The 23,651-nt window shown below is 39.8% G+C and overlaps 1 protein-coding gene across 6 annotated transcripts in view; it reads right to left on the bottom strand.

The window, feature by feature from the left end:
* The window catches only part of LOC140518404 (protocadherin alpha-8-like), a 184,215-nt gene that overhangs the window by 19,315 nt on the left and 141,249 nt on the right, over positions 1-23,651 (bottom strand). For all 6 annotated transcript variants that reach the window (XM_072630548.1, XM_072630543.1, XM_072630545.1 and 3 more), the window contains exon 3: positions 20,694-20,782. In XM_072630548.1, the coding sequence (XP_072486649.1) occupies positions 20,694-20,782 (89 nt within the window). The remainder of the gene's footprint in view (positions 1-20,693; positions 20,783-23,651) is intronic.

Raw genomic sequence — 23,651 nt, 5'->3', positions numbered from 1 at the left:
GAAATGCTGTAGAGATAGGAAAATAACTCACATAGAATCTATAGAATTTGTCAGCTGATGGATAGGGGGAAGCAAGGGAGAGAGGTCAAGTTGCATCTAAAGTTCCTAACCTGGGTGACTAAGAGGACAATGGTACCCTCAATAGAAATTAGGGAGTTTGGAGGAAGGGCAATTAAGTGTAGTGGGGGTGGGGTTTGATGTGATAGACATATTGAGGTTGATGTGTTGACACAATGTCCGGGTGGATACGTCAAGCAAGCAGTTAGAGGTTTGGAACTGGAGTTCAAAGGAGTGATGAAGAGAGGTTACACAGAATTGGAAGTCATCTGTGTATAGATGATAACTGAACTTATGGATGGATGGACCCAGGACAGAGCCTTGAGGTAAGGGATACAGACCTTCTCTTAGGGGGTAAGACATGGCTCATGATTCAGGAATGAGACTGAAAAGGAATGATCAGTCAGATGTGAGTAACATCAGGGGAAAAGAAGTATTCTGGGAAAAAAGAGTGGTCAGTGGTATCAAAAGGTTAGAGAGATCAAGAAAGGGAAAGATGGTCTGAGAAAATGCCACCAGATTTACCCTTATCAATGGTGACCTTTGAGAAAGCAGTTTTAATGTAGTAAAGGTGGTGGGAGTAAGAAGAAGGAGAGGAAGTGGAAGCAAGGGTAGAAGACTCTAGGACTTTGGTGGTGAATAAGCAGATAAATATAGGCTTGAGCTTGAGTTTTGGTTTGTTTATTTGTTTTGTTTTTTAAGGATAAGAGAGATCTAAGTATATTTTAGGGCAGGAGCCAATGGAGAGAAAGAGAATAATATAGATGGGTCCCAGAAGAAGGTGTACATAACTCATTTCCTTGACACGAGGTAAACTCTTTGAAGACAAAAACTGTTTACTTTAAAAAATAGAAGATAATGTGAAATATCTCAAAACCTTTTGCATCTCCCTAAGCACCTGGTAGAATGCTTTCTGAATATATGCTTACTCAATTAAGTTGAATTTCTGATGTCTTACAAATAACACCACTCCTAGAATCTCACAGTTTAAGTTCAATTCATGCTTGAAAGCTATATTGGGGGAGCACAGACCAGACAGCATGTCGAGCACAGACAAGCATGGAGCAGCAGGGACAGGACCCAGAACAGGATTTAGGGTGCCACCAACAGCAGTTCCCAGATTCCTCAACCCACAAACACCACAGACAGCTTCAAAGACCAGTGTGCAGGTCAGGAGAGGAGTAAACACCTCTCCCTTGATTGTGCCACCTTGGAGGAACTGAGAACTTAAGGTCCCCAGAATATACCCTCCTTTCAAAAGGTCTCAAAAGTCAAGTAACTGGCTGGGAAAATGCCCAAAAAAGGGAGAAAAAAATAAGGCTATAGAAGGTTACTTTCTTGGTGAGCAGGTATTTTCTTCTATCCTTTCAGATGAGGAAGAACAAAGCATAACATCAGAGGAAGTCAAGGCTTCTGCATTCAAAACCTCCAAAATAAATATGCAATGATCTCAGGCCATGGAAGAGCTCAAAAAGGATTTTGAAAATGAAGTAAGAGTGGTGGAAGAAAAATTGGGAAGAGAAATGAGAGCAATGCAAGAAAATCATGAAAAGCGAGTCTACAGCTTGCTAAAGGAGACCCAAAAAAATGCTGAAGAAAATAACACCTTTAAAAATAGGCCAACTCAATTGGCAAAAGAGGTTCAAAAAGCTAATGAGGAGAAGAATGCTTTAAAAAGCAGAATTAGCCAAATGGAAAAGGAGATTCAAAATCTCACTGAAGAAAATAGCTCTTTAAAAATTAGAATGGAATAGATGGAAGCTAATGACTTTATGAGAAACCAAGAAATTACAAAACAAAAGAAAAAGAATGAAAAAATAAGATAATGTAAAATATCTCATTGGAAGAAAAACTGACTTGGAAAATAAATGCAGGAGAGACAATTTAAAAATTATAGGACTACCTGAAAGCCATGATCAAAAAAGAGCCTACACATCATCTTTCATGAAATTATCAAGAAAAACTGCCCTGATATTCTAGAACCAGAAGGTAAAATAAACATTGAAAGAATCACAGATCACCTCCTGAAAGAGATCTGAAAAGAGAAACTCCTAGGAATATTGTAGCCAAATTCCAGAGTTCCCAGGTCAAGGAGAAAATATTGCAAGCAGCCAGAAAGAAACAGTTTGAATATTGTGGAAATATAATCAGCATAACACAGGATCTGGCAGCTTCTATATTAAGGGATCAAAGGGCTTGGAATATGATATTCCAGAAGTCAAAGCAACTGGGATTAAAACCAAGGATCACCTACCCAGCAAAACTGAGTATAATACTTCAGGGGAAAAAAATAGTCATTCAATGCAATAGAGAACTTTCAAGCATTCTTGATGAAAAGACCAGAACTGAAGAGAAAATCTGACTTTCAAACACAAGAATCAAGAGAAGCATGAAAAGGTAAATAGGAAAGAGAAAACATAAAGCATTTTCTAAAATTGAACTGTTTACATTCCTACATGGAAAGATAATATTTGTAACTCTTGAGACTTCTCAGTATTTGGGTAGGTGGAGGGATTACACACATACACACATACACACACACACACACACACACATGCACACAGATAACACAGGGTGAGTTGAATAGGAAGGGATGATACCTAAAAAAATAAAATAGAATTGAGGGGTGAAAGAAGAATACATTGGAAGGAGAAAGAGAGAAATGGACAGGGGCAAATTATCACTCATTAAGGAGGCAAGAAAAGGAGAAAGGGGAGGATGTGAAAGGGAAAAAGGGAAGCTTACTCTCTTCACATTTGGCTTGAGGGAATGACATGGTCACTCAGTTTGGTATGAAATTACATCTTGCACTACAGAAGGGTAGGGGAGAAGGGGACAAGTGGGGTGGGGGGATGATAAAAGAGAGGGAAAATAGAAGAAGGGAGCAATCAGAAGCAAACACTTTTGGGGAGGGACAAGGTCAAAAAAGAGAACAGAATAAATGGGGGCAGGATAGGATGGAAGGAAATATAGTTAGTCTTATACAACATGACTATTATGGAAGTCTTTTGCAAAACTACACATATATTGAGTTGCCTGCCTTCTCAGTGGGGATAGATGGGGAGGGAAGAAGGGAGAGAAGTTGGAATTCAAAGTATTAGGAATGAATGTTGAGAATTGTTTTTGCACACAACTGAGAAATAAGAAATACAGGTAATGGGGTATAGAAACCTCTCTTGCCTACAAGAAAAGAGAGAAGAAGGGAATAAGGGAAGGGAGGGGTGTGATAGAAGGGAGGACATATTGAGGGAAGGGGTAATCAGAACGCAAGGCATAATGGGGTGGGCAGAGGGGAGAGATGGGGAAAAAATCCAGTACTCAAAATTTTGTGGAAATGAATGTTGAAAACGAAAAATAAATAAATAAACTTTTTAAAAAAAAGCTATATTGGGTCTCACTTCTATGAGGTCAAATTAATGGCCTCTCTTCCCTGTTACAATTGGCATAAAGGTGGGATAATCATAAAGACATGAAAGAAATAATATAATAAATAATATAAATCCACATTTATATTGCAATTAAAGGTCTACAAAAAACTCTGAAATTGACACTGTATTATTACTCTCATTTTACAGATTAGGAATCTGAGGTTCAGGCAGCCTGTATTGCTTATGGCCACACCTATAAGTGTTAGAGGCAGGATTTGAACCCAAGTTTCTCCTGACCCTAAGTCCAGAACTTCTACCACTACCTCACTCCATCTTTCAATAATAGGATCTGATAATCTACTCCCAGAGTTTCTAAATCCAGCTACCCAGTCTCCCATTCACCCTAGATTTAGAGAAATAGTCCTGCTCAGAGATGATGGCTGCCTTCCACTTGGAAATATCCCAAATGCAAATATCAGAAGACAACTTGGATTAAGAAAAAGGAAAATTGCTCTGACATTGAACTGTGTACTATCATTTTCAAGCTTCTAGGCATCACTTGAAAAAAATCTACTGAGTTCTAACTTGAAGGAAAGCAGCTGGGTTGGGATCTCGGTGATGCTAGCAGCTAGCTCTTGTGGATATCATCCCTTGACTCACAGACTTACTGAGGGGAAAAGAAGATTAAAAATCATATGATCAAAAGGTGAAAAATACCTTAAGAAGACATATAATCCTGATCTAGTCCAGTGGTGTCAAATGTAAGTAGAAATGGTAGCCACTAAACCATATCTAAGACTTTCTACAGGATATATATTGACTTAGAAAACCACATATTAAAAAGCATCTATATTCTTTTGTATTTTGGGGCAGTTAGGTGGTACAGTGGATAAAGTTCCAGAGTAAGGAAGACTCTTCTTCCTGAGTTCAAACCTAACCTCAGACACTTACTAGCTGTGTGACCCTGGACAAGTCACTTAACCCTGTTTGCCTCAGTTTCCCCATCTGTAAAATGAACTGGAGAAGGAAATGGCAAACCACTCCAATATTTTTGCCAAGAAAACCCCAGGTGGGGTCATGAAGAGTTGGACACAACTGAAAAACAATTCATCAACAATTGTATTTTTATCTATTTTGTTAAATATTTCCTAATTACATTTTAATCTGGTTCCTGGCCTACTCAGAAGTTTTATGGAAAACAATGCAATCAGCCCTGGATATATTGGACATCTCTGTTCTAGTCCAACTTTTTAATTTTACAAATAAGAAAACAGGATGTCAAAAAGGCCAAGTGGTCAGACTAAGTCACATGCATAAGTAGCAGAGTCAGAATTCTCTGACTCCTTTCAAATCAATCAGTCTGAAAATAACTGCTGACCTTTTGATGTCACCTAACAGTCTACAAATTTGAATAAGTAGTGAAAATATTATTACCCCTATTTCACAGATGAGGAAGTTGGGACTCTAAGAAGTTAATTGACTTGTCCAGGTTCACAAAACTAGTAAGGGTCAGTCAAAACTTAAACCCAGGTCTACAGATGCCATGTTTAAAATTTTTCCAAATTCCCTTGTTCTCCAACCCTTCACTTTATAGATGGGAAAGTGAGGCCTCAAATAATTATTTCCCAGCCCTTACCTCCTGACATTGGAGAGCATATAAGACCCTTCTAAAAACCATCTATCACATCACTTGAACCCTCCACTTTCTTCCCTAGAATCCTTCATTCTCCAGTGCACATGAACTCCTTTCCTGCTACACCTTCTGCATTTCCATACCTCTGAACTGCCCCCATCCACTCCTTGACAGTAATGTGTCTTGTCTTTTCCCCTTATCTAACATTTTGGAGTACTGTAGCAACAGTTGGGGGCAGTTAAGTAGCACAGTGGATAAAGTGCTAGGCCTGGAGCCAGGAAGACTCATCTTTCTAAGTTCAAATCTAGCCTCAGACACTTACTAGCTGTGTGACCCTGGACAAGTCACTTAACCCTGATTGCCTCAGTTTCCCCATCACCAATGAGCTACAGAAGGAGATGGGAAACTACTCCAACATTTTTGCCAAGAAAACCCCAAATGGGGCCATGAAAAGTTAGACAGGACTGAAGTGACTAAACCACAATAGATGGGCTACTGATTCACCTAAGTCAGGGGTTCTTCAAATTATTCTGTGTTGTGGACCCCTTTAGCAGTCTGGTGAGGCCTAGGGACCTCTTTTCAGAATAATGGCTGGTTGCTTGTATTCATAATTAAAGGAAATGCTATAATACAGTTAAAATTAAAACACTGGGGTTTTTTCCCCACATGGAAGTTCACAGACATACTGAAATCTAACGACCTGAGGCCTCTGGAGTCCAGGTTAAGAACCCATCCTAAGTACTATTAGAGGAAAGGATGCCCTTTCTTTCCTCCTCAGAGCTGTAGATAATAGGGATTCAGATGCAAAGCAGAAAAAAGTCTCTTTTTTCATACCACTTCTGTCTGAACTCCTTGGCAGCCTTGCCTTGTTCTAACCCTTCCCTGGAGGCTCCCAGTCCTTACCCAGTTATCCAAGATAACCACATCTAGCATTTGACCTGAATATGCTTCTTCCGATTAGGCAGTGACATTTTCAACTCTAATGATGCCTCAAGTGAAGAGGGGATTCTCTTCTTTCCCTAGAATTCAGAGTGAATGTTTTTAGAAGTGTTTTTATGTCACTGATCCCTGCAGACACAGGGGAGAGCCTTTCCTTTCTGGGTCACCAGTGTCAGCAGGGCTGTGGGCAGGCTAGATACAGCTGCTGTTGGATGAAGGGAATCCTAAAGCAAACTTCTCTTGCTTTTTCTTCTTCTTCCTTCTTCAGCCTTTTTCACCACCTACCAGTGGAAATGGCTCCCCAAGGAGCCAGGCAACTTACACTGCAGGACATCTCGGAGAGGCCCTAACCCTAAATGTACTGGCTTCTGTGGGATTCTCTCTCATATCAAAACAGGAATGAGAAGTAATAACTTCCAGTATCCTCTTCCCTCCCAAAAAATAAATCATTGCTATGATCAGATAAGATGATAATGAGCCGGCTAACCTTTCTGCACTAATCCTTTAAACCATAAAATAACTTAGACTGAAACTCAGAAATTAAGTTGGACTCCTTTCTATATAGGGTACGTGTGGTGACACAAAGGATTGTTTGAAGTACAGATCATCTGACTGCATGTGCTGATACTGTGATGCTTCCAGCAACCACTTCAGATATGAAAAAAAAATGAATTATTTTACTGAAACAAATTGAAAATCCTTTCAAGATCTTTTTCTTAACTGACCAAACAATCCACCTTCATAAAATCGGCAAGCTTTAACTGGCATGTCTATAATAAGGGAAGTGCAATCAGTTCTTAATTCCCTACCCAGTCATTGGCCTGCTTCTTTGAGATTGTGGCTTTCACAATGAAGGCACATGCTATGAAAGCTATTTTTACTGGCCTACATCTCTCCTAGAACTCTTGGTGTATAGTCTGAAGGATTGGTAGGGTTATGTGCTCTCAGGAGACATAAGATCTTTGTGCCAACCTTATATAACTCTATTATACATCTGACAAACAGCAATGACCCTGAAGTCCCGCACCTGGCCAGACTGTCCCCTGTTCTGTGCTGACAGTCCTATTTGGTTATGAAGATGGAGGATAAGGATATAAAGGAAACATACAGGGTAATTTCCATTTCCTGTCCCCCAAACCTGCTGATGAAATAATTATGCAGAGATGCTTATTTCGCAAACACAGGAAATCTGGATTCTCACAAATTATATTTCCTGTGCTTGCTCCTTAAAAAATGTAAGGTTTGGGTTCCAAAGATAGGACTGTGGCTTTGCTGCTCTAGACGATGGGGAGAGGGAGGAGACAATACAGAGCAAGCAGATAATGTGATTTATTAGCTTTTCCTTTCACCAGTATACTGAGCACATTCTAGTCTTACTGGATAGAACACTGGGCCTAAGGTTAGGAAGACCTGAGTTCAAGTCTGACCCCAGAACTTACTAGTTGTGTGAACTTCAGCAAGTCACCTAAATGCCATTTGTCCCAGTTTCCTCAACTCTAAAACGGGGATAATAATAGCACCTTCTTCTCATGACTGCTTTGAGGATCAAATGAGATAATATTTGGTAAGTCCTTACCACAGTGTCTGGCACAATAGTAGGTGCTTAAGCTTATATATATATATTTTTTTACAGTACTGTCAGTTTTATTTATTTATTTATTTTAAGTTTTCATCATTCATTTCCACAAAACTTTGAGTTCTAAATTTTCTCCTCATCTCTCCCCTCCCCCCACCCCAAAGTGCTAAGCATTCTAATTACCCCTACCACCAATCTGCCCTCCCTTCTAACATCCCTCCCTTCCCTTATCCCCATCTTCTCTTTTGTCCTGTAGGGCAAGACAAATTTCTATATACATGGATTTCTTGTTTTCCAGTTGTATGCAAGAACAATACTCAACAGTTGTTCCTAAAACTTCTCCTTCCTCCTTCCCCACCCATCCCAATTGGGAAGGCAAGCAATTTAATACAGGCTATATATGTGTAGTTGTGCAAATGACTTCCATAACAGTTACGTTGTGTAAGATTAACTATATTTCCCTCCATCCTATCCTGCCCCCCATTGCTTCTATTCTCTCTTTTGACCCTGTTCCTCCCCAAGAGTGTTGACTTCTAATTGCTCCCTCCTCCCATTGCCCTCCCTTCCATCATCCCCCCCCAACCTGCTTATCCCCTTCTCCCCCACTTTCCTGTATTGTAAGACAGGTTTTCACACCAAAATGAATGTGCATTTTATTCCTTCCTTGAGTCAAATGTGATGAGAGTAAGCTTCACGTTTTCCCTCTTACCTCCCCCCTTTTCCCTCCATTGAGAAGTCTTTTTCTTGCCTCTTTTGTGAGAGATAATTTGCCCCATTCCATTTCTCCCTTTGTCAGTTTTATTATATTGGCATAGCCTAGGCATGAACACTGAATATTAGCCCAGCTACTTAAGTTGTTGTTCACTTCTTTTTTTATTTAATATTTTATCTTTTCCCAATGACATGTAAAAATAATTTCAACATTCTTTTTTCAAATTTTGGGTTCCAAATTCTCTCCCTCCCGTACTCATTGAGATGGTAAGCAATGGGACATAAGTTGTAAATGTATAGTCATACAAAACACATTTCCATGTAAGTTATGGAATGAAAAAACACAAACCAAAAAAAAAAAAAAAGAAAAAAAAGAATTCAGTTTAAATTTAAATGCTTCTTTCCTCCCTTCCTTCCTCCTTTCTTCCTTTCTTCCTTCCTTCCTAACTTCCTCCTCTTTGCAGGCCTCTCTCTCACCATCCATGGATTACCCAAACACAAAAATTCACTGCTTGGCATAAGTCATTGTATAAACCAAGAGTCTCTAAATCCAGAACTCCAATGATCTGAATGTATTTAAAACCCTAAGGAAGTGTCATTCATAATCTCTGATTTCTTCCCCTTTGAGTTCTACCATAAAATTCCTCTGTTCCTATTCCAGGGTTGCTGAGCATCATAGAGAAAATCACAAAATTAATTCCATTTACCCTTTATAATTTACTTAGAAAATAGATATATGCCTACTACATGCAAGGCACAGTGTTCAGCACTGGGAAAATAAAGACAAAAAGGAAACAATGCCTACCCTCAGGAAGTTTATATTATATGGGGAAGCTACAACTTGTATACAAGTAAACAATACAAAGTAATTTTAAGGGAATACGATTGTCTATAACTGAAGTGATCAAGAAACAAACTGAAGTGATCAAGAAACAAACTGAAGTTGTGTCTGATCTGTGTTTTGAAAGAAGAGGGGGATTCTGTAAGACTCAGGTAAGAAGTACATACATTCCAGAAATGCAGAACTGTTAGCTCTCTTGTATAGAGGCCAGAGAATGAATGCTATATACAGGCCACTTTGGAATAGAAAGTGTACAAAGAAGAGTAATAGGTGAACATCATATTGTGCAAGGCTTTAAATACCAGACTGATAAGTTTGCATTTTATGCTTGAGACCATAGGGAGCCAGTGAAGACTTTTGAGCAGGCAGATGATACAAACAGATCTAAATTTTATAGATATCAACCTGGAAACTTTGTGGAGGATGAATTTATAAGGTGACAGGCTGAAGGTAGGGAGATCAATTAGAAGGCTCTTGCAATATTCTCAAAGAGTTGTAATGAGGGCATGAACTACTATAGAGCTTACATGAATGGAAAGGAGGGGATAGAGGCAAGAGATTGTGTGGAAGTAGAATTAATATGTTTTCTGCAATTTATTGGATATGGGACTTGAGAGAAAAGGAAGAATCAGGAATGACCAAGAAACCTGGGAGAATGGAAGAATGGTGGTTTTAACAAAAAATTCTGAAATTTGGGGGGAAAATGGTTTGAGGGTAAAATATAATGAATTCCATGTTAGACCAATTCAGTTGGAGATGCCAGCTGGAGATCCATCTGGAAATGTCCACTAGGCAGTTGGAAATATAAAATTAGAGTTTGGGAGAGAAATTAGAGCTGGATACATAAATTTAGAAGTTATGTACATAGAGAACACACAAGCCCATGGGAACTGATGAGATCACCAAAAGGAGAGTGTAGAAAGGGATCAGTTCCTGGAACACAGCCATAGTGGGTGCTAGAACTTAGAAGGTAATCCATTGAAGGATTTCTGACAACCAAGACAGGAGAAGGAGAGAGATGTGGGGAAGAAACCAAAAAGAATCATAGCATAGAACTCAATGGAGAAACAATAAAGGAGGATACAGTATTTGACCATTTCCAAAGCCACAGAGAGTTCAGAGACAACATGGACTGAGAAAAAACCACCGTATCAGTTTAAAATCATTGGTGACCTTGGAGAAAGCATTTTCATTTGAACACAAACTTAGAAATCAGATCACAAGAAATTTAGAAGAGAATGGGAAGTGAGAAAACAGAAGCAATGGATGTAATACACCTCTAAGACAGCTAGGTGGCACAGCAGACAGAGCTCAGGACTTTGAAGACGAGTTCAAATGTGACCTCAGACACTTATTAGCTGTGTAACCCTAGGCAAGTTATTTAACCTCTACCTTAGTTTCCTCATCTGTAAAATGGGGATAATAATGGCATCCCCACACACACATAGATTGTTGTGAAGATGAAATATTTATAAAGTGCTTTGCAAACCTTAAGTACTCTATAAATGCTTGCTTTTTAAAAAAAATTATTCATAAAAGGTAAAAGGGGAAAAAAGATATGGGATAATAGCTCAAGTGTATGGCAGGATACCATAAAGGTTCAAATAAAGGACTTGTTTGGGTTTTTTAAGGAATGTGGAAGACTTAGTAATGTTTGTAGGAACAGAATAGGAGCCAGTGGGTATGAATAAATTAAAGATTAGAGAATGATCAAGGAGCCAATGTTCCAGAGGGAATGGGAATAAGAACACAAGTCAGTTAGTTGTGGGAACTCCTACAGTGACCTTTTCACTTAGAGATTAGAACAAAAGAGAGAACAGAGATAATGAAGAAGGATTTTAAGGTATAGAGTACGGAGACAGAAGGAGCTGACAATTGATGGCTTCTTTTTCCTCAATAAAGAAGAAGGCAAAATCATTTATTAAGAAGGAGGTGGGGACGTTTGAAAAGACAGAAGGGTTGTAATAGCCCCTGAGGAAAAGACAATAGCATCAATCAGGTGAGAATTAACATGTAGCACTGAGGGGTGAGATTAGATAATGTAAATTTGTAGTGAATCCAGTTACTACAGAGTTATGTGACCTTCTCCAGGAACCATGAGCCGCACCTAAGTAGGAACGGGAAAGACGTGGTTGGGGCAATCCCGGGAGTTTGGTTTGGTGAAGCATGACAGTTAATATGATAATTGAGTCAGGTATTTAAATGTAGCTGATGAATTAGGCAACCACAGGGTTAAGAATATGAAAGGAGGAAAGTTAGGACAAAGCAGAAATGATGGACTGGGAGAAGAGGGAAGAGCGAGAGGACTGGAATTCACAGGGAAGGCAAAAACTAAGATACTGTAGAGCCCTGGGCGTAGAGTCAACAGGGATAACAATAGCCCTACCTCCCAGGGCTGTTGTGAGGACCAAATGAGACAATATTTATAAAGTACTTAGCACAGTGCCAGGGACAGAGTAGGTGCTTAATACATGCTTATTCCCTATATAGCCATATATCTACATACATAGATATATATATCCTATGTATATATGTATATATCATGTGTAATACGTATAAGGAGATAGGAGAGGGAGTAGATTTTTACCTAAGAAAACAATGACTTCTAAACATGGAGAAAAGAGGATCAGGACCTGGGAATTTGCCCACTATATGATGAAGGATAACTACCCGATATGTACTACCCATAGTCCACAGTCCATGGAGTTTTTCCCTGCCTCTGACTCTCAGAAGGGTTGGGTCTCATGGTTCTGAGATGTCAGCAGCTGAGGAAGATAAGATCTCCAGAGGCAAAACAGAAGTTAGGATCCAAACTCATCCGAGAATCTAATCCCAAGGTACCAGAGGAGGAGGCACACCGGCCTAGGAGATTCCCCATAGCAGGCATTCAGCTCCTGCTCTCTAAGTCCTCAGGAGTATCAGTCCCACCACCCATCCTTCTGCTCCTGCTCCCATTTACTGAGCCTTGACTTCTGAGATAATTTCCAGTCCCCTTGAGAGCAGGCCAGCTTCTTATCCCAGGGTCTAAAGGCCAAGAGATGGCTTTGAGTCCCCTTCAAAACAAGAGTTCTACTGCAATGAATTCATGGTACACAACCTCAGCTGGACCTTCAATAATGCTTCTACTTTTCTTTTTATCTGTTCCAAACTTTTTGTTCTCTCTTCTCACCCCAAAGCATACCTCCCTTCTCCCACACCCCACCCACTACTGAACACACACACACACACACACACACACACACACACACACACACACACACACACACACACACACACATACACTACAGGTGACCTCAGCTATTTCAATAAGATAATTGAAGCTATCTGGCATAAGCTTCCTCAGCTCCTCTCCTCCATTCCTCATAACTCCTCAGCAGTAACATTTCTTCCTTCTTTTTATTAACCATCAAAAGAAAGATAGACTACTAATTAATTAAGGTTAATCCCTTAATTTATGAAGCTGATCTCATTCCCCATTCTTCAAGGACCTGACTCCAGAAGCCACTTTCTTTCTTGTACCTCTACTGTTCAGTCATTTCAGTTATGTCCAACTCTTTGTGAACCCATTGGGGTTTTCTTGGCAAAAAAAAAAAATACTAGAGTATTTTCCAACTCATTTTAGAGATGAGGAAGCTAAGGCAAACAAAACAGGGTTAAATGACTTGCCTAGGATCACAGCTAGTGAGTACCTGAGGTCACATTTGAACTCAAGTCTTCCGGACTCAAACCTTAGCTGCCTTAGAGGTCTGTTACATTCATTGCCTCTCACCTCCCATTCTCTTCTAAATTTCTTGTGATCTGATTTCTGGTCCCTGTTCTCTCCAAGGTCACCAGTGACTTTAAACTGCTAAACACAGTGGGTCTCAGGTCTTCCTGGCTTCAGACCAGCATTTTAACCACTGCTGCCACTTAGCCTGCCCTCCATGCCTCTCTAATATCTCCTTTAACACTGGCTCCTTTCCATCTGACCGTGGATGTGTTTGGGTCTTTTTAATTCCCCCAGAATCTTCCCGTCACTCTTCTGTACCATTCATCAACTGCTCCATATGTCTTCTCCCCTTCACTTCTAACTTCCTGAAATAAATTGACTACATCCAGTGTCTCTGTTCTCACGACTCTCTCTCCTTGCCCCCTGGCAATGATGGGCACACCTACCAGTCTACTAGAACTCCTTAAAGGTCACCAAGCATCCTTCCTTGCTTTAGCGTTTATTCTTCTCATACTCTCTTTGGCCTTTGACACTATCACTCCCTTCCTCCTGCTAGAGAGATGCCATATTCTCCTTGTTCTTCGATCTCTCTAACCATATTTCCTCTGCGATGAATTCTCTGCTGACATTTCATTCTCTTCTTAATCCCTTAATGCAGGAGTCTGCCCTAGGCCCTCCCCTCTCTTTTAACAGGTTTGTAGAGAATCTCATTTACTATTTCAGCTTCAACTATTAACCATCAACTCTCAACCTAGGCTTCTCATTCAAGTTCCACACCCAAAAATGACTGCTTCCAGGATATCTTGACCTAGACCAAAGGTCAACAACTATAGTCTGGGAGCCAAATCCAGCTGAGTACCTATTTTTGCATGGCCCAGAAGCTAAGAATGGTTTTTACATTTTACGTACAAACAAAAACAGACATGGATTTGGCCTGCAGGCTACCCCCCTGACCGAGCTGCCTCTCCAACACTTCAAACTAAAAATGTCCAAAATGTCCCAAAGGGAGGTTGTTTCCCTCTAGTCCTTTTTCTAGTTTTGACCTCACACTTTCTCTATGTAGTCCCTGGAATCATTCACCTTTTCTTCCATGTTCTGGTTTATTTTTTATTCCTCCCTCCTTTAATTCCACTTTTCATATCCAACCAGTTGCTAAGTCATCTTGATTCTACTTCTGTACCAACCCTCACATTCATCCTCTACTTTCTGTTCCTGTTGTAACCACCTTCTAAAAGAGGCCTTGATTTATACCTACCTGGACTATTGCAAAAGATGACTGTAAAATCTTTCCACCTCCATTCTCTTCCCCTTCTAATACATCCTTCATATTGCTATAAAATAATCTTTCACCTCCAAAGAGTTAGTGATGTCACTTACCTACTCAAGAATCTTCAATAGCTTCCTATTACCTAATAAATAAAGTGGAAATTTTTTGTTTGACATTCAAATCCCTCCACAATCTGGTCAAAGCCCACTCACCTTTCCAGCTTTGCCTCATGTAATTTGTCTCCTCACACTACACAACATCAAACAACTGTTCTCTGCCTCTCCCTTCCAGTCCTTCCTCCTCCCCTCAGATTACAATTTCATCCTTAATGACTTTGCTCATATCATTCCCCCATGCCTGGAATTCTTTCCTTTTCCATTTTTGTCTGTTGAATTCCTACCCTTTAAGAACCTACAAAAATACCATGTTTCCCTTATGTCCCCAAGTCAAAAGCAAATTTCCTCCTCAGCCCTTCCTTTTGATTTATTTTTATAACCTCCTAATGCAGTTATCATATAATTGTATTATTATGGCTTTCTGCATTGGTATTCTATCCCTGTACTAGGCTGTGAACATCATAAGAGAAGGGACATGTCTTATTTAAATGTTGTATCCATGCCTCCTCCTCTCAGTGTCTAGCATAGGTTTCTGCAGACGTTTTTTGGTTATTCAATCATTTCAGTCATGTCTGACACTTCATTACTCCATTTGGGTTTTTCTTGGCAAAGATGCTAGAATGGTTTGCCATTTCCTTCTCCAGCTCATTTTACAGATGAGGAAACTGAGGCAAACCAGGTTAAGTGACTTGCTCAAGTTCACACAGCTGGGGCTGGGGCTAAATTTGAACTAAAAATGAATCTCCTTGACTCTAGGCCTGCACTCTATCCTCTGTGCCACCCTGTAATTCCTGTATAACTCCTCATTCATTACAGAATGGAGAGTCAAGCAAGTATTTCTCTCTGAAGCAGACTGTCAATCCAGCAGAGGCTAGCAGAACCTTAGAATATAGGACACAGAATAACCTACTCCCACAAGCAACCTGAAGTAGGCTGGATTTGGTCTGGTTTGGTTTAGAAAATGTATAAATATTTTTTCATTCCCCTATCATTCCCAGGGCTATGGTAAGAGAGAATGGGATGCAGATTAGTAAAAGGTTTTATTAATCTTCTGATATGGAACTCAGGCAGTACTAACCAATGCAACTGAAAAATTAATTTGGTAAGAGCTTATGAACAACAAAGCTGAGGAGCTACAGTGATTTTCCATGGAATATTTAGAAGCTCAAGTCATCCTAAATCTGGTCTCCATGGAGAGGTGGCTTTTCGGGTGGAGTCAAGATTACTAAATTAACAGTGAAATCTCAGAACCTATCAGAAAACCAAGACTCAATATCTACATCCATCTCAATATTACACCTTCTACTCCACCCTCACACCAAGGCAACAATGGAAAAGAAAGCTAACATATAAGGTTTTTATCATATCTAACATATAAGGTATTTATCAAAATAATAGATTTTGAAGGAATCTTCATTTCAAGCCTGTCCAGATAAAATGAGTCCCAGGCCCCTGACTACAAAAGAGAATTCAAAACTTTGGACAAAGGATGAACCTCTCTTCCCTCCTTTCTTTTTTTTTAATCAATACATTTGTTTTCAGTTTTCTACAATCACTTCCATAAATCTTAGATTTTTCTCTCCTTCCCTCCTTGAGATGGCTTATATGGGTCACATATATTCTTACTTGATACACTTTCACCTTAGTCATGTTGCATAGAAGAATTAAAATGAATGTCTTCCCTCCTTTCTAAAAGAATTGTAACTAGTGATCTAGAATGGTTTCTATCCTGCTGTGCTAAACAAAGGCCTCAGCTGGACAGCATGGGGCCCTCAAACTCTGATTCTGCTACATACATCCTAAGAGACCTTAAGCAAGGCACGTAACCATCCTGGACCTCGATTTCCCCATCTGCAAAGTGAGGAGTTGGACTAGATAAGTTCAGAAGTACCTTTTAGCTCTTAATCTACGATCAGGTGCCTTTCTACAGCATGCCTAGGTCCCAGTTGTCTTTCACTGCTTAGTCCAAGGGTCCCTGGGGACTAGCTCTACAGACTATATATGATATTGTCTAAAAAGGCATCATATGCCCTTGCTTTTCCCATGAACACACTGAAAAGTGCTCTGTGCTGCCCAGTCCCTCTTTCCAGGGAGGTGCTGTAGTTTAAGAAAGATAATCCACATTGTCTATCCATAATCCATGTTTACCACTTGAAACAATTCAAATGCACAAAAAACAACTAGGAAACACAGTCAGAGAAAGTAAAGCAGCTTCCTTCACCCCAGAGACTGAGCAGGTTCCCTCTCAGCAGGCTTTTTATAACCTCTAGGATTTTCCTGGGGAAACTCAACAACAGGAGGGCTCTTCTTAAACCCTGCTCAGGCAATTCAAAGGCAATTGGAATTTATATCATTGGCTCTTTGACCCTACATTTCCCCTTCTTTGCCACCCCCAGCAAAGATCAGAGGACCCTGTTTAACTGCATTCTATGTAATCAATATTTGGCTAATTTCCTCACTCTCCCTGGTCCCTCTTAGAGAAGCCAGGGTCCAGCCCTGTTGATCCAGATACCCAGCTGGAGGCAGGAGCCAGAAAGCCAGGATTTGCTTATTTAATGCCTGACTTGTTCATCCTTCTGAAAACATCACCTCATGATGTCCCCATTGATCCCAACAGAATGAAGTACTCATAGCTGAGGCTTTTGTGGACTGTGAAATTAAATGAGCAGTTTAGTGACAAAGCAAACAGAATTAATCAATGGAGGAAAAACAACATCAGGGAGCATGTGGCAATGTGGCCACATCCAAAGGATGTTCAGTGTCTCTTCTGCCACAGCTGCTACACATATTGGAGATAACTGCACTAATGAGTTACTCTAGGCAGGGCATGAGCAAGTGTACTGAGGCTAAGACACCTGGGAAGACACGTTGGAAGCAAACTTCAATCAATTCTGAATTCAGCTCAACCAGCTAAGCCAGGCAAACGGTCTTGAAAAACACCTAATCCATTTGGGTAAGAAAACAATGCTTTATATTTATCTCACATTTTCTTCTTCACACCAGTTTTCAGACAACATCCAATATATCCTTCTAGTCCCACCTCTGGGTAGGTAGCCACAGCTATACAGCAAAGAAGGTTTTTGTAGCTATCTGGCTAGAGCATCTACTCCAAGATGGCCATTCATGTGTAAGGGATGTACATGAATCAGGAAACAAGTAAATTGTCATCTGTCAGTAAGATACAGAGGCATTAATCCCCACCTAGGTTTTCCCCAAAAAAGGACCCTCACAAATCTGAAAGAGATGAATAAATATTAAAGAATTGTGGTAGGTGCACCAAGACATTGGCCTGGGTCCTCATTGGTAAAAACTTTACAAAGTGATGGTGTTTTCCTTTATAAAAGGTAAAGTACTGCATTGTTGAAATAAACTTTGGTACTTCCAGTAGCTTCTTAACAAGGTGTGCGATGTCCTCTGACAAGATTAACTCCTTTATAATTTGTGAATTCCTTGCCTGGTCCTAGTTTATCTCATTAAGAGTACTTTGAGGGTGTTTAATTGTTTCGCACCTGGAATCTAGAATACTTGAGTTCAAAGCCAGCCTCAGACTCCTCTTAGTTTTGTGGCCCTGGGAAAAGTAACTTAACACCTGTCTGCCTCATCTTCCTCATCTGTAAAATGAGGATAATAATAGCACCTATCTCTGTGAGTTTAAAATAAGAGAATGCTTCTAAAACACCTTGCAAACATTAAAGTACTCTATGTAAGAACTAGCTATTGATTGATACTCAACTCATTCACAGACTTGATTGAACTCTTGGACTCAACCTTTAAAAGACATTTGGACATACATAGACTCAGTTCCCTGAAGGGTAGTCTAAAGAGTCATGTGACTACAAGGTTTAATGCTCCAGAAAACCGTGTGTAGGAGAGGAGTTTCTGGACCATTGGAAAAATTCCTAGGCCAAGAGTCTAGGACCCAGCAAGGGAAATGCTGGCCAAGCAAGAGATGATGCTAAAGAACAGCAGGAGACAGAATCACCGTGGAGATGCAAACCTGGCCACTGTCTTTCTCTGGTACTGTGAGTTATGTGGATTGTGTAGATCTGGCAAAAGGGACTGACCGTCTATGGACATGAGCACTTTCTGTATCTGAAGATGGAAAAAGTTTATTCTCATCAGAGGGGAGGGTTTCTTGACTCTAGATCCCCCAATCACTTTCCATTTTCTGTGGGAAAGTTTGGAGGGTGTATATTAAGTCTAGAAGACTGTACTTGCCCTTGAGGAGGTAAAGATTCACTACAGAGGGAAAAACAGTCAGCTTTACTACTTGTGGGCTCTCATATCAATCTCTTGCATTTTATCAGGTTGAAGAAAGCCTGCACAGTAGTTTCTATTTTGCTTACCTGAGGTATTGCAAGGAAACTAAAGACTCTTTTACTATTTTGTGGAGAATCAGACCTGAGCCAGATTCTGCTGTTCTCAGGAAAACCCTAGATGTGGTGTTGGGTCAAAGAGAGTGAGTACACACTCAGAAGGGCTTGCTCTACATTGAAGCCAATTCATGTAAATCCAGAACTTTGATTCTGAGCTAGTCAAAATTTATTTGTTAATCACCTCCTATGTTCCAGGCACTCTACTAAGTGGTGGGGGTACAAAGAAAAGCAAAAAACTGGCTCCTGCTCTCAAGGACTTCATGGTCTGAGCTATGATTTACATAGTCCATTGTAGGTCTGTATTGTATCTTTAAATATGGATGTATATCAATCTGTCTTAAGCTTGTCCTGCAGGAACCCTGAGCTTGAAACCTAGTATGTAGGATAATATGCTAGATTACTACACATAACAGCTCAGGACCACAGAATTAGTCCTGAAAGAAGACTAGCATAAGACTGAGAAAACCAGACCTCACCAGTAAGATCAGAAGGAAATGATGTCTCCTAAGAGCAGGGGTCCTTGGCTTACATTATTCTTGCATGGTCAACTGTTAGAGAAATAAAAAGGGAAAGTGACCTTTCGAAGGTCATCCTGCAAGACTTTGTTAGAGTTCCAATTTGGTTGCTTATTTAGAAGGCTGACCTGCAATACTTCAACAAGAACAGCCAAGGGAAATCTTGACATGAGATGAATTTGTCACTTTGAAATCCTGAGTAGTAAAGTAAGACTTTATTTTACTTCCCCAATTTAGAATTTTAAAGAGACAGCTACCATTTTTTTCTCTCTGCCTATGTCTTCCACTGCTCTCTTCCCCACCCCACTTCCAACTCTTTGGAAGTGAAATATTTCTTTCATTTGGCTTATCTACTCCAACATGAAAGTTTGTGTTAGCTGATTTGTCAATGAATAACTTTTCATTTTTCCTCTTGCCATCTGGCAGTATTATCACTCTAATGAATTGCCCTAGGTTGCACTTTTTTATTTTTCAAATATGACTGAGTTGAATTGTGCAGTATTCATAAATGGGGAATGCAGACTGATGCAATTATAATCAACAAAAGCCTCAAAGCTGCCAGAGAAGATGGTGACTTGGCTATGTCTCTCACTTTTATAGCCTGAGAGCAATTTGAAAGGTACTTGATTATTTTTGGAAAGAGTATTTCGCATCCACACTTACATCATCTTGATAATTTTTAATGATTGAACCTTTCATTTCCCCCAATTCTTTGCATCTGAAATAACAAAACTATTTGTTTCCAGGCTTCTAATGGAAATCTTTTCTTAAAAATCATTTTCAGAATAGAAAGGAAGTGTAGCATAGCAGGGTGACTGTTTTATGCCATGCTTAGAACTTTGGTTTCACCATTCCCCCTTGGACCACCCTCAGTCCTGCCATCCCTGGGATTATAAATCACTGAATGTCTGTGACTGATTAGCATAGGAGGTTGGAGAGCGAGCTAATGGAACCAAGGTCCCAGAGCCTGTCCCTGATAAGGGCTAATTAACTTTCCTCTGCTGAGTGGCCCTAGTTTGTACCTCTAATCTTCTTCAACCACCCTGAAAATAAAGTGATGTCATTATTCAAAGTGAGAGTATGTGGATATATTATTGTAACTCATTCCTCCAACTAGACAAACTCAAACCCCACAGTAGCTTGAACCCTAAGTATGTAGGATAATATGCTAGATCACTAAGCATAACAACTCAGGACCACAGAGTTGGTCCTGAAAGAAGACTGGTGTTACACTAAGAAAACCAAGCCTCAGCAATAAGACCAGAAAGAAATGATGTCTCCATAGAGCAGGAGTCCTTAGCTTTTTTTGTATCATGGACTCCTTTGGCAGTCTGGTGAAGTCTATGAACCCCTTCTCAGCATAATGTTTTTAAATGCATAAAATCAAATACATAGGATTGCAAAAGAACTGATTATATTAAAATACAGTTCTAAAAAAATTTTCAAACAAACTCATGGACTCCAGGTTAAGAATCCTTGCCATACAAGGAAAGAGCTACAGTCACAGTTCCTTCTTGCCCTAAGAGAGGATCATCTCCAAACTCCCCAGAACCCAAGAATAAAAGGAGAGAACCCAGCAGCTCACCAGGTGTTGCACTGGACACTGTTGGCCACTGTTGATCAGGCCCTCCTGGCCCTGCCCGCAGGATGCCGGCTTCCTCCAGGTGAACAGAGCTGAAGAAACACACACACACACACACACACACACACACACACACACAGTAGTTAGATAATTGCCTTCAAGATCCTCCTCTACCTTTAGAAATCTTTCTAAAGCATTGGGGCAGCATTGCAGCTAATAGGCTCTCCTCATGCTCAAGATAAAGCAATTGTCATGCAACTATTCTGCATGGGATGCAGAATCAGGGCCGGTTCATCTACTTCTTTTAGAACATCTTTGCTAGAGCTATTCATCTGATAAAAACATTACCTTTACAGAAGTTTGTATTTTCATTAATGCTATGTGACACATTTTTCCTATTAAAAGAAAACACTAGAGCTGGCCAAGATGGTACACACCTATAATCCTTGCTATTGGGAGGCTAGGACTGGTGGATCTATTGATCTCAGGATTCTCAGCTACAGTGGGCTATGACAATAGGGTGTCCACAGTAAGTTCAGAATTAATATAGCAAGTCCCAGGTGACTGGGGTGATATAGCCACCATCGCTTAAGGAGAGGTTTCTGACCTAGTACAGAAAAAGAGGACGTCAAAGCTTCCATGCTTATCAGAGTGGGACCCACCTCATGAACCCTAACCAGTCTTAAAAAATAAAAAGATAAAAAGGAAAAGGAAAGGCACCAGAGTATTAATGCCACTATAATGTCTTAATTCTGATTTAGAAAAGGAAAACTTCTTCCTAGTAGCTCCAGGCTTCTCCTAGCTGGGTGTCTCCCACTTAGAATTCTACAACAAATATTGTATTTTGTTAATATACCTATTTCCAGATCTCTGTGTAATTATTCTAATTCTGTCACCAAATTCTACTTGTGCCATTTGATTTTCTTCTGTTGGATCTATCAATATGCATAAGCCACCTAACCTGTTCCTCCAGTCTATGGGGCTGATTGTGCTACACTTATGGGAACCTCGTATCAATCTCTCCAATTCCTAACCCAAGAGAACAGAAAACAAAAGAAAAGGAATAAGTCAAAGGACAGGAAGAACCTTGGTCAAAATCATTTCCTTTCCCCAGGCAGAAGCCAAATGGTGGCAGAGATATGAGACACTTCTTTTTTTCTTTGAAGCTAAAAAATTACAAAGAAGACTTTTTGAGGTCTCTGAATTCAAATGTAGTATACACTTAGGGTTCAGTGGCTGAAGAAGTCAAATAGCAATTTATAAAATCTGAAGTTAAGATTCCTTCCTGATTCTCACCAACAAAGAATTCCCAATTTCCCTTCTATCCCACAAGATCAGCATCTCTACCTTGCTGGAAATATCACTAGCCTTCAAGAATAACTGAAGGTCTGCAGTGGGGCGTGCTGTAGCAGCCCTTGGTCTATAGAGGATAGTACCTCTAAACTTGCCCTGTGCTAAGTCATCCTAAGAAATTATGCTAAAGCCAGATTTGGCCAAAGACAACTTTTTAGTGTAAAATACTTTTTTATTATATACTTAACAAGCTTTGAAACATTTTGATATATAAGAAGCACAGAAAAGAAGATTTTATATGAAACTGTTAACTTCTGTTATGTACAGTTTTTTAAGTGCATATTAAATGTAATATAGTGTTAACAAAACTACCCTGAATATCTATGCCCCCTTTGGCATTTCCTCCTGCTCTCTTCTGTGAATTTTTAAGATATTTCATTTATGTTTTTCTCTTTTTGTGTGTGTTTGCACTACCCCTCTGAATACCTCCCCCACCCCCAAACAGAAACCCTCCCTTATTATAAATTTTTAATTAAAACAAATCAACATATCTGAAAATGTATCTCTCATTCTGTACCTCAGAACATTGCCTCCATTCCAGATTAACTTCCCAGAAAGGGATCCATACAATTTTTTTCAAGATGGAAGGTCCAAGAGGATAGGTACTCATTTGAAAATAACCCTATTTAGAGATCACAGCTCCAAAGCATGTTCAACATACTATTCAATAAAGAATCAATGGGAATTCTTAAGATATTCTTCTATCAACTTTCATTTTCCCTCTCTATAATGCACCCTAAAACTTGGCTCAGATTACATTTAGCTTTATGGCTTAAGAGAAGGAAAGAAATAGATTGGAGTTTCAGTATTTTTCCATAAATTTGGGACTCATTATTTCTCTTGTATTCTGTGCCTCTCCACCCAAAGCCATGGGTCTCCTTGCTTCCCATGCAATAGAAAGGGGAATATTCCATGGGAGGCTATCAACCTTTCCTACATTGCCACACTAAGACCTAGCTGCAGGAAGAGAACATTTCTGTGGGCCCATGGAAAATGAAGAGAAATCTCTCTTCTCCTTAGTCTAGAGTTCACAGCAGAGTTTCCGGACATTTCTTTTCATTTCAGGCTCGGAATGCTTCTTTCCAACTTTCTGTCTGACGCTATCCTCATTTACCTAGGCGCCTGACTGAAGTCTGGTCGTAACTGACTCCGAGGTCAGAAAAAAAGCACAAATTCCATATTGCTTTTGGCCAACAGATGAGCCTCCCGACAGAATGAAGTTAATCTGAGGGTCAAAACGTTCAATTTTTTAACATAGGTTTGCATTAATTTGACAATATCACACACTATGACTAATATTCATTTTAACTTCAAAGGGAAATTCATCTTGGTCGGTGAAAAACTCAGTGAGGAGACATTTTGGGAAGATATGCTGTCAAGTGTGTGTTTTTAGGGACTTTTACAGACCCTGTAGAACAAAGAACTCCTTAAAGTTGATGTCTTTTTCTAACCAGTGATGATTGATTTCTTAGCTTTCTGGTTCCCCCCTTCTGGCTTCCAAAGCACTTTCAATTCAATGAATTGTTAACTTGTTCCCTTGCACTGATAGCAGGTCTTCTCTGAGAATGATAGTAAATTAATTACTGCCAACAAGACAAAGTAGGAAGA

Source organism: Notamacropus eugenii, chromosome 1, assembly GCF_028372415.1.
Source record: "Notamacropus eugenii isolate mMacEug1 chromosome 1, mMacEug1.pri_v2, whole genome shotgun sequence".
Classification (NCBI taxonomy): Eukaryota; Metazoa; Chordata; class Mammalia; order Diprotodontia; family Macropodidae; genus Notamacropus; species Notamacropus eugenii.
This window is presented reverse-complemented; position numbering and strand designations above follow the sequence as displayed.